At 39.6% G+C, this 11,624-nt stretch overlaps 2 protein-coding genes across 2 annotated transcripts; both read right to left on the bottom strand.

Annotated features, from left to right (window-relative positions):
• Nucleotides 1-289: 289 nt before the first annotated feature.
• Nucleotides 290-6,433, bottom strand: pef1 (penta-EF-hand domain containing 1). The gene is made up of 5 exons (XM_053334247.1): nucleotides 6,363-6,433; nucleotides 4,238-4,520; nucleotides 2,505-2,660; nucleotides 1,752-1,895; nucleotides 290-1,599 (listed from the first exon to the last, which is right to left on the bottom strand). Exons 1-5 carry the CDS (start codon nucleotides 6,381-6,383, stop codon nucleotides 1,370-1,372), a joined length of 834 nt encoding a protein of 277 aa, XP_053190222.1. The 5' UTR covers nucleotides 6,384-6,433; the 3' UTR covers nucleotides 290-1,369.
• A 1,291-nt stretch (nucleotides 6,434-7,724) lies between these two features.
• Nucleotides 7,725-9,016, bottom strand: gjb9b (gap junction protein beta 9b). Its single transcript, XM_053334298.1, has 2 exons — nucleotides 8,627-9,016; nucleotides 7,725-8,153 (listed from the first exon to the last, which is right to left on the bottom strand). The coding sequence occupies exons 1-2, from the start codon at nucleotides 9,014-9,016 to the stop codon at nucleotides 7,725-7,727; spliced, it is 819 nt and encodes a 272-aa protein (XP_053190273.1).
• Between the last annotated feature and the right edge of the window lie 2,608 nt (nucleotides 9,017-11,624).

The raw sequence follows: 11,624 nt of genomic DNA, 5'->3' as shown, positions 1-11,624 counted from the left end.
CTTCTGCTGGGATATAATATCAATTCTGAAGGTATTTTCCTGTATTTAAGTACTCTCAATAATTGTTCTCTTACTTTTTCGACTGAAAAAACTCTCAGGCCAAGCTTACACAAATATGTGCATTTAATTAAAGCTTTACTGTAAGCAACTACTTCTACTGAAGACAAATCACCAGCTTTTGCCAGATACGTCATATTGACAGTAAAGTGGTATTAAAATGTAGCTAGTTGTCTTCTTGCATTTGTGTAAATAGATCACAGTCAAGAATATCAATACATCAAAATATGGCACAAAAGCATTTATTTGTTTTTGGCATGAGGTACATTTTTGGCATGATGTCCATATACAAACCTCAGTGGAGTGCATAGTCAGTTGATACAGATACTAAATGTACTGGCCTTACAATCACTTAATGTTCTTAGAGGTGATACTTGCAAACATAATTGGGAACTCTTTTTTTTTATTTAGTGGTTTGTGTCTCTTATCTTTAGATCATTGTTCCATTTTGCAAATATTATAATAAATGTATACTGTTACTATATTAACTCTGAATCACTTAGCAACAGAGCTGTAACAAAATCCCACAGTGAATGAGAGTGTGAGAATAATTCTAGCAAGAAAAAAATGGCCATTTTGGTTTAAAAATACACACACTGCAATACACACAAATGTGCAATTATTGCTAAGAGGTACCTTTAGGAACTACTGAACACCCCTGATACACATACAACTCAAAGGGTATAGTTTAAACACTTAAATGGCACATGAACATGTTAATGTTATATAATATAGTCAATACAATTCAGCATAGTAAATTAAATGTGGTCTCCTGCTATTACACCAGGAGCACAGAATAATCTTATTCTTTCAGGTACTTACTGTTACCTCCTCTACTCAAGTCTTTACACTGTTTCAGCCCTGATGGATATGTGGTAAGTGGGGCTTTTGGGTAAACATTTAGTTAGTTAAAAATATATAAGCAAGTGCCTAGTTAAATGTAATTTTATTAGCATTATAACTGAAAAATACTGGTACTAATAAACAACAGACTAATGGTTAATGTCATCAAGGCATCTGTGGTAAGATTATGACTGTTTAGAAGAAAACACAGCATGCGATCACTGGTGTTATGAAGCCACAGTCACAGTCCTGCTGGCTTTTGGTGATGCTATCCAGAAAAGGTAGCTGAAGGTCCATGGTGTTAGGCTTTGTCTATTAACAGCAACAAGCCACGGAATAATGTGAACTTGCCGATATCCTGTATACAAACCCACAGGTGGGGGCTCCTTGAAAACTGAACAAAATATGACATGAACATGGAATGACTTTGTGCGTCCGCAGTGCAGAGGGACTGTCATTGGAATGAGGCTCACATGAGCCTGGTGATGGCACAAGAAAGGAATTCTTCATAGTTGAGGCGGACATTGCCCGACATGGCTGTGTCTCTCTCCTTGAAGGCCTGCGTCATGCTCTGGAGTTGGGTGCACACCTGGATGAAACGGTCCAGCTGGATGCCGTGTGGCCCGCCTCGCACGATGAAGCGACGCACCAACGTCTCAGAAAACTGGGGGCTCAGGTTGTATCCCATCTGTGCCAGAGCTGAGGGGGACAGATGTGAGGAGGAGAGGAGTTAAGAGAAAGGAGCAAAGAGTTAAACACTAATTGTCTCAATCATGGGTTCCATTTGCAAACATTATGAGACATTTCTCAGTGAATGATTCCATCTTTAACACCAACACAAACAGGGATACCTTGGTGCAGCTCCATGCCACTGATACATCCTGAGCGGTCTCTGTCATATTGCTGAAACAGAGCTCTCCACCTCTGCATGTATTCCCACAGGGCTGAGAAGCCAAATAAGTCCATACGTCCTGTACGCGTCTTGTCAAACATGTCTAACAAGAAATGCAAAAAAAAAAAAGTCATATTGATATATTAAGTCCCACGTTCTTTCCCAACAGAGTACAAATGTGAAGTGCTTTTTCGGCACATTTCCAGTAAGCCCGTCATCTATCATCGTGGATCTTCTCCTTGTATTATCTACGAGTAACACACAGAAGTCACACTTTTCTCATTATGGTAATGGTGCACATTAGTCATCGCTTGGCAAATGCAACTAGGAATGTAGGGACACTTGCACAACTAACAGGCACCGAGACAGTCGTGACTCAGTCATTTTCTAGGCTTACTGACTCCTGGCTGTCTGAATTTATCCTTTTAAAAACAGATAATATTTCTCTTTAACTGTGTGGGAGATTTAGTGTGCTAATCACATACAATACTAGCCTACGCTCTTTTCCCCACTGCTCTTTTAGTCATTTGTTTTTACTTAATAATGTCTCCTCTCTTGTCCTGTAGCCATTTAGGTCTCCAGAGCTATTTTACAAAGTTATGATTTGTGTCATTCCCGCTTTTAGACACACTGTCAAAGCATTTATAACAAATACATCCACAGGGAGCGACAACACACTCACACTCCGTTGGGCTGTGACCGTATGACTTACTGATCATCATGAGGCAGGTCTCATCATTGAAGGAAGACCAGTTGGAATTGACAAGTGCCTGCTTCAGCTCTTTAAGGTTGATGAAGCCACTGTGATCCGTGTCAACAGTCTGAAACCACTGGTATGCCTCAGGGTTAACACCAGGGGGCATGTTACCTACAGAGAAGGGAAATAAGAATAGTAATAGGGTGGAGAAGTAAAGACGGGGGGTTCAGACCGTCTTTGAAAATGTCTGTCGGCTGAAGATTGTTTTCTTAGCATGCCTTTATTTCCAACACTGTTTTCCTCTTCTTCTTCTCTCTGAGACAACTAGTTTGATTTATTCTCTTTATTATTTCCCCCCCCCCCTTATATTTTTTCCCCAGTTATTATTTCAGTAATGCTCTCAACCCTTTGAGGAGCAATGGAAATGTTGTAGACAGAGAGAGAAAAAAAAGAGATTGTACATGAGAAGAAAAAGACAGTGAAGTTTCTTGGAAATGAAGCAGCTGCCTTGCTCCAGTGCAAAATAATTATTCATTTATTGGGAGATGAAGAAACGTGTTTCTGCTGTCTGACAGTTGAAACTGTGCTGACTCTATCAAGCAGAAAGTTGATCATAAAAAATAATACATCTGTGCTTAGCTCAGTCTTTTGCCTTTGGTGTTTAGAAGGAGCTGGTTTAGAGAAGAGTTTGGTATAAGTATCATAACACAGAATATACTCTTTATATAACTGATATGCCAAATACAAGTCTTACAACTAGGCTCATTTTAAATGTGGTGGAGTTAGTTAGTTAGTAAGATATTTACATTTTGCCTGCTGGAAGAGTGTGTGCACAAGATGAAAAAGAAAAACATTTTAATTGTGAGAGAATAGTGAGAAAACAGAATGAATTTGAAATCCTGGTATGTGACAGGTGTAAATACTATCCAAAAATTCCACTTTTCAATTTATTTCATGATGATTGAAGTATCATCTTAAGGAAAGGGGCAGTAGCTAAATTCAAGAATTACTTATGTCCCTACAGTTATGAAACCAGTTGGTATTCAGCTGAGGAATACTTCCCTAACCTTAGATATCAATGCTCTGTGTTTCATAAGGCACTGGTTTTGGAAAAAAAGGTACTAGAGGCAGGTAGGGTTAAAGGTTGAGGAGAAGCCATCTCAGTGGGATGGAGACAGTGTTGGGGCAAGAGGCCATTGCCTGAATACATGAGGGAGGAGGAAGGGAGTGTTAGAAATATGGTGTGAGACGAGGGGAGGAGTGGAGGGAGGGCTGATTGTCAGAAAAATGAATGGTGAGAGTGGGACAGGTGACATTTCAGGCCAGACCCTGATGGATTCTGTCCCTGTAGGGAGTGATAGCAACACAGGCTATCAGGTTCTGACTTTGGTTTAGCTACTACAGGAAACAGTGTAATCACACACACATACACACACACAACACACTCTTTACCCATCTGTCTCTTACTCTGTTTAGCCCTCACTCAGTATTACAGGAGTCATCACTCCAGCCGTGTAATCCTGCTGAGGGGCACAAACTGAACCCTGTCTCTACATGACTGTCTGGGAACGCAAGTCATTTTCTATCCATCATGCCACCAGAGAGTAAGAGAGGAAGAAAGCGAGAGAAAAGCAATGAAGAAGTGGAATCAAAAGCTCTCTGCAGTCTCCTCGCGTTCAGAACAAGCCTGTTCAATGCCAAGAGGCAAGGGTACAGCAGATGAAGCTCAATTGTCACCCTGTAGTTACCTGCTGGAGCATGGTGTCCATAAGGTGCACCATGAGGTTGTCCTCCATGTCCTCCATGTCCTCCGTGTCCTCCGTGTCCCCCGTAACCCCCGTAATGCCCGGCGGGAGCACCCCCAGGTGCATGCCCATACGGCCCTCCGTGTCCTGGTTGTCCATAACCACCGTAAGGAACTCCTTGTGGACCTGCTGCACCTCCGTATGGAGCTGAAGGGTGAGGCCCACTGTGACCACCGCCTCCCATGTATGCGGCACCTGGTCTTGCGTTGCCTCCTCCTGGATAACCCTACAGTTGGAGACAATAGTAAAGTTTACTGAGACTGTATAAATACAAGGAATAAATGGGCTGTGTGATGCTAGACAGAGGCTCTTGTAGCTTCGCTTGTGGGATTCAAAATGTGAGCATTAATAGTTCAAAGTATTACATTCTGGTATATGTTACTTGTTAAGTAACATTCGTGGTGAAAAATAACATACACTCAAGTACTGTGAGGTACATGTATTGTATTTTCTTTATTCCTAGCTCGCTGGAATAAAGTAGTAGCATTCCCACTGTTTTGTATAAAAGCGGGAATGCTACTACTACCGGACATGGAATAGGTGGACAGCCGCCAGTAAGTGGCTACAGGACACTGTTATTAGCAGCAGTGGTCGAGCGAAGTAGAGAGTGAATGAAGAGAGGGAGCGCTGACAGTAAGAAAGCCAGTGAATCAGGTCAACATGTTATTTTCTTATTGTTTCACAGCGGTTACGTTCAACAGCACAAATAAACTTCCCCACACACCTCCACCCAACCCTGCAGCTCAGCCTCAAACCTCTGAATCTGAAACACCTGTTTAAAAGTACACAGCAGCAGCTTTATGCTGCTTTAGTTGGTTCAGTTTTAAAAAGCAAAGGCTTAATGAGAGATCTACTTTTTTCCATCTGTAAAATAAATCAACTCTGATCCTGATCCACTACTAAGTCATCTGAAAATCAGGCCTTTTATTGATCAGTAGACAGTAAGTTTAGTTATTTGAAGAAACACAATGTCGAAAAATCACATCTGCTTTCTTTGTTTCAGAGCTGAAATATGGACATTAGTCTTTTTTGATAGTTTGTTTCAAACATTTATTAACTGGTAAGAAAGTTTTCCTGTGCTTTCTTGGGTGTGACCTTTTTGTTGTGTCATCACCGTTCAACCAGTAGTTATCTCACTTTAACACACAAGAACATTCTAGACATAACCTCTTAGTTTAGCTCTCAGAGTGCACCAGAATGATGCATTTGACTTAACAATGTACAACATTTTCTTCCGGTGTAGCATGCTCCGTGAAGCCCCTAGGGTCGGGCTGAGACCCTCCCACCATAGTCTCTCACAATTCTGTGGGAAACACTGACTACGTTTATGTCACGTTGTTATTATTCTGCAAAGTAAGATTTTATTTACAAAACACGTCAAAATACGATGCATTGTCATAGCTGAAACAACCCTGAATACAAAAAAAGGTAAAATACTCCAACTGGTACAGCTACAATTTTAGAATACTGCTTTACATCAGCAATAACAAGTAGTTTTATATAGTTACATAATAATGAACATTCTAAGTACTTTTACTTCTTAACTATAACTTCATTTAGCTGGTAATGTCTCTGTGCCTTCCTTTAACTTATTTTAATAGTGAGGTAATATGCACTATTAGGCTATACGTTAGGCTACAGTATATGCAAGAAAGTTGTTAAAGCTACCTATCAAGCTAAATGCTAACGCTGTTTTAGCTCAAACGTTATTTCAGATAAGGTAAGCCAAAATTATCAGAACTGTATATGGCCAGTTACAGCAGAAATACATTAACAGTTACATGGGTTAATGTAGAACAACTACAGCAAATGTCGGCACAGTTTGACTCGACATAACACAACATTATAAACTGAAATATTACGAAAACATAGCAACTTATCGCTACACTATGACATCCTGTATCTACAGTGTAACAGGAAATGAATGGCTAACATTAGTTGTGTTTCCATGACATGAACCATACGTAACGTTATATCAAAATAATCACAGATAATACAGTTATTCTAAAATATTAACATGTTATTATAATTAATATCGATGTTTTTTTAAAATGCAGTATTTCCATACCTGGCCGTAGTGGAAACTCATGTTTGACAGACTTTACTTCCTTCAACAAGCTCTCCGTAAAGGAGGACACAAACCGTTTGAGGTCTGGGTGGTGATTGGTGGATTTCCGGATCCGTCAAAACTGCACCCGCGTCCCGTGCTTCTGATTGGACGGAAGAGTGAAAGACTGATGACGACACAGTGATGACTCATATGCCGCTGATCTACATGAGCAAGAGCCAGTAATAAGGTTTACTGTGACTCAGACCAACACATACTTTCTGTGGTAGTTTGGACTTTACAATAAATAATAATGTTTTTTCACACTTTTCTTATGGTATTGTGTCTAGACTCTCACTGTAATGCTTTACACGAGTTATGTATTTAAACTATCTTTTCCTCACTTACTTTCTTTCTGGATTTCTTAAAAAGTCAGACATGAATTATTTTTTGTGACAAAGATTATCATTATTATTATGATTATCAGAATCATAATAATGATAATAATAATAATAATTTATTATTATTATTATTATTATTATTATTATTATCAGTAGTAGTAGTAGTAGTAGTAGTAGTAGTAGTAGTAGTAGTAGTAGTGGTATTACAGGGCACACAACACAAAGAATTGTAATATGATAATTGTGAAATATTTGTCAGACAGAACAAAAGACATACACACTGAAATATTTTAATTGTGAAATAACTTTATAGATCACAACAATAAATACAACATTTATAACAAAAATCGTTAAAAACTAATATTACATACATACTACATTGTTTAAAAAAAATATTGTAATTTTAGAGTGTGAAAACTCAAATGTTAAAAGAGTCAAAGTAACTCTCTTTCTCTGTCTTCATATTGCATATCTGTGAGTAAAAATCCCTCAGGTGCTGGTTACCACTATAGGAAGTGCTTTATTGTGTTGAGTCATTAGGGGGCAGTGTGTATGTTTAGGGAGACTGTTCACTCTTTACGTCATCACTCAGGGTCTTTTTTGTACTAGGATTTAAATTACAAAATGCTTGATATAACAGCTTAAACCTGGCTAGTACAACATGTACAAAAACAAAGATACACACGCACGTACACACACACACACACACACACACACACAAATCATTTCTCCCAACTAATCCCTTTGATTTCCTTTGTCATCAGTGTTATTTAAGAGTTTATTTGCATGTCTAAGGTCCTGGTACAAAGTCATTTAACATATGTTACATGATATTTACAAAATGCTGTCTTAGAAATCCCTGAATTGGTGTTTTTGCCGTTGAGCAGCAGTTCCCCCACGAAGTCTGACAATAGCATGTGCTTGCAGTGACACCATAAATACGTTGCACAGTCTCTCCACATGGCCACTGTCACAATGTGCATTATTTTTTCTCAGCTGCCTCTTTCTCAGTGTTGATGTTACTGAGGTTGTGCATAGAGATCGTGGGATCCACTCTGAGTGATGATTTGGATCTGAAATGTGACCTGGGCGCTGCCAGTCCTGTCATCTCGTGGTTCTCTGCAAACATCCTCCTATCTGAGGCAATCTTCTTCTTAACAATTTTCTGGATACGTTTGCAGATTAGGTACACCATTTCACAGATGCACATCAAGATACAGGCAGCAGAGGAAACCACCATGAAGAGGGTGAAGATCTTCTTCTCAGTGGGACGGGATATGTAGCAGTCCACTACGTTGGGGCATGGAGACAGGGAGCACTTGTACAGGCGGGGCATGTCAAAGCCTTCATAGATGTGGTGCAGGATGTAGAGGAAGCCGGCATCGAAGCCTGCCTTGAAAACCAGACTCAGCTGAGAGAGGATAAATGAGGGTTAAATTGAGGACACATTTTGCAGGAAATTCAATACAACACAAGGATCGATTTGTCTGTGCATCCATCATACATCATTTAGGTGATTTCTCAGTAACTACTGGTGTGACTTTGATAATTGAAGGGATCGTGCATTTTGGAAAATGCACATAAAACAATGATTGACCTAATCCAGAATCCATAATAAAGATATCAAAAATATTCAGACAGCATCATTCCAATTTTAATTTGGCTTGGTGAAACATTTCAATAGTTTTTCTTCTAATCAAGAGGAAACAAAACATATATAATTAGTCAAATGTCTTCAGTATGTAGCCATTCATCCATGGCAGTTACTTTTGACATTTCTCAAAGTGACTAACTTCACTTTGGTCAAACCTGAAGCACTGATGTGTCTTCTATTTTTTTGCTCCTGCAAAGCCAAAAACAAACTCCCATCCCCTTTGTGCTTACCAGGTATGTCCACCACAGCCCTCCACGTTTCTTTCCAGGGTTGGCATACAAATGGGCACCCTTGTGTAAGGTAGTGTACTGCATGTCCTTCTTTTCGCGATACTTGACGTGCCCCATCACCATCAGGGACGGACAGGTGACGAAAATGAGCTGCAGGGCCCACAGGCGGATGTGAGAGATTGGGAACATGTGGTCATAGCAAACGTTGCTGCAGCCAGGCTGGAGCGTGTTGCAGATAAAGTCCTTGCTGTCATCCCCCCACACCCGCTGGGCTGCCACCACAAACACCATCACCCTGAAGATAAAGACCATGGATAGCCAGACGCGACCAAAGGCAGTTGAGTATTTATTGACCCCGCTGAGGAGGCCCTCTAGTGCACCCCAGTTCATGGCTGCTGCCTCAGAGGTGAAAGGAAGATGCTGATGGAGATGGAAGAGCTCCTCAGGAGACCAGGGAAGATTCTTGGGTTGAAGTTCTTGATAAACTGACCCTGAGGTACAAAAAAGTTACCAAGTAGATAAGTCAAAGGATAGTATATCAAGCATTTATAATGGAAAAAAATGAATATTTCCACTCACTGGATAAAGACTAATGCACATTCTTTTCATTTATTTAATATTATGATTACACACTACACTGTGCCATTACACAGAACAAGTTTGTAGCAAAGTTTAAAGGGGTAATCCAGCAATTTAGTATTGCACTTGCATAAAGTTGGGGGAATTGAGAGAAACAGTTTAAAAGAACAAAGGGTCAGAACAAAGGGTCAAAACTGATGCAACAGAGGCTGAGATATCCTGACTTTTAGTCTTTAATTTTTGGTTAAGACCTTAAAACCCTAGACCCCCCTTTCCCCACAATGCAACTGGAAAAATGTGTTTTTCTAGACCCTCCCTGCCGGCAAATACCTACTTCTTTAACTTCATATTATCATTTTGGAATAAAGACTTTTTGTCATTCGTTTATTTTTTATCAGCTGAGTCTCAAAATCCAGGGGTATTTTTTTTTATAAAAGACAGGAGGAGTTTCAAATTAGATGAAAATTACCAAACGAAAGATACTGGTGTAAAAAAAAAAGGGGGGGGGAAAGTGTTTATTTAAAAGTCTTTTACATTTTGAATAATATAATTAACACATTTTACATGTGATGCAGTTAAATTTAGCAATTACAGGCCTTCTGCATTAAACCATTTTAAGTTTTCATTTGTGTCATTGCCCAACCCTCAGAAACTAAACAAACAATCACAGACGTAAAACATCTTTGAAATGCTAATCAGCTGTGAGGAACAAGAACCAGACATCATTTTCACAAACATATTTGCTGTCATCTAGTCATTACTGATCTGTATTTACACAGAGATACCTTTTCAATGCTGAATCATTAAGCATCAATGAGTGAGTCATCACTGGAACCTCCCTTTGCTGAAAAGACAAAACCAATACTCTCAACTCTATTAGTCAGCCACTCGTAAATAGTGGCTGAGCAAGCAGACACGGTCAGCTCTGTGATCCCATTCGCCTATTGCAGTCTTGGTTCTTTAAAAGAATGCTAAGATGTAGCATTTGTGAATGTTAAGCATGCCATTACTGTGCTATGGGAACTACGCCCTGTGAGAGATAGGGATTTCAGTTAAAATATTATGTGGATTTAATGGTCTGATCGTGTGTAGAATTTAAAGGTGGACCTGTTATGGATCACCTGTTTCCTTTGTGCTTCTCATTGTGTATTTGCTTTCACATTATTTGAGTTTCCTCTTTTCAATTTCCTCTCTCTGTGGGGTTTGGTGGATGATATATGTGCATGCATGTGCATATAGAAAATGTGTGTGTTTTTATGGGTGCCAAAATCTAACGAAGTCTTGCATGTTTAGTTTTTGGTGGGAGTTCTTGAGCGACAGGTGTGACTATTGAGTGAGGGGTGCAAACATCTTGAAATATGTATTTAATTTTGTTATGCAAATGTGGACATAAGGAGGGCCTGCTTTCTCTTATAAATTTACATCTCATTCTGACGAATGCTCACAGCCTGAGCAGGAACAAGTTGGATAACAGCCTCGCTGTCCACTGTTCCATTACAGTACTGTCTCCTCTAATCCCGAGTAGTTGAATTCAGAAACACTTTCCTGCAGTGTTTTAACATCACTGTAGACATATTGAGCTGTCAAATCAGTTGCTATTTTCTCTCTCATCCAGCATTCCTGACTATTAAATTACATGGCATAAAAAGACTCGACTCAATGAATGCCCCCAGAATCACAACATAGACTAAAGCCAGACACATTCAATCACTGCTGATGTTACCTACACTTTACCTCTCTTTCTAAGTAGATAACACAACCAGTGGCATTAATCTTAAAGTGTGTCCAAGCCTGTGCCTTTGGGAGTCTGATATTCCTCACTCTTACTTTGTGGAAGCACATGAGAGCAGGCTGAAAAATATATGTTTGTTTTGAATCTTCAAGCACCCTTTTTTCAATGTTTTATTTTTTAAAGCAACGAAGGTCTGATAAATTGACATATTACATGTTTAGACACAAACACACTTGCACGTGCAGTGTGATTCATTTCTTTTGTGCATAAAGCATATGATTTGTCGATGGGATTTCTTATGCACACACACACCTTGACATTCATCCTGGATAGGAAAGAAAACCTCAGAGACAACACTATATCTTGTCTCAGGCAGATGGCAAAGCTGGACCACAATTTGTTTTCCTATTTGCTCTAGATTGTGATGTTGCCTTCTCTGCCGACAGCAGCTGGCCTCATCTATCTCTCTGCTGTGTGTTTGTCTTTCTCTTTGTTGTGACAGACGAAACATATCATGCTTTCTCAACTGAGAAACCTCATGTTATATGATGCTTTTGATTCCAATATTTCCACTCAGAGTGATGCAAACACCACCCTAGTGCATGCTCCTGGCTTTATTAAGAGTCTTACAAGGGCTTTCGATTCTCACGACAGAAATCAACCATAAACTTTCCTAGCATCACAAAA

This window comes from Scomber japonicus, chromosome 15 (assembly GCF_027409825.1).
Source record: "Scomber japonicus isolate fScoJap1 chromosome 15, fScoJap1.pri, whole genome shotgun sequence".
In the NCBI taxonomy this organism is placed as follows: Eukaryota; Metazoa; Chordata; class Actinopteri; order Scombriformes; family Scombridae; genus Scomber; species Scomber japonicus.
This window is presented reverse-complemented; position numbering and strand designations above follow the sequence as displayed.

What these genes read in the sequence shown, in the direction of transcription:
- pef1 (XM_053334247.1), bottom strand. Translation starts at nt 6,383, where the DNA reads ATGAGTTTCCACTACGGCCAG. An exon ending in TGAGTTTCCACTACGGCCAG is followed by an intron (nt 4,521 to 6,362) that starts GTATGGAAATAC and finishes CTCCAACTGTAG; the next exon opens with GGTTATCCAGGAGGAGGCAA. An exon ending in TGGCATGGAGCTGCACCAAG is followed by an intron (nt 1,600 to 1,751) that starts GTATCCCTGTTT and finishes TGTCCCCCTCAG; the next exon opens with CTCTGGCACAGATGGGATAC.
- gjb9b (XM_053334298.1), bottom strand. Translation starts at nt 9,016, where the DNA reads ATGAACTGGGGTGCACTAGAGGGCCTCCTCAGCGGGGTCAATAAATAC. An exon ending in GGCTGTGGTGGACATACCTG is followed by an intron (nt 8,154 to 8,626) that starts GTAAGCACAAAG and finishes ATCCTCTCTCAG; the next exon opens with CTGAGTCTGGTTTTCAAGGC.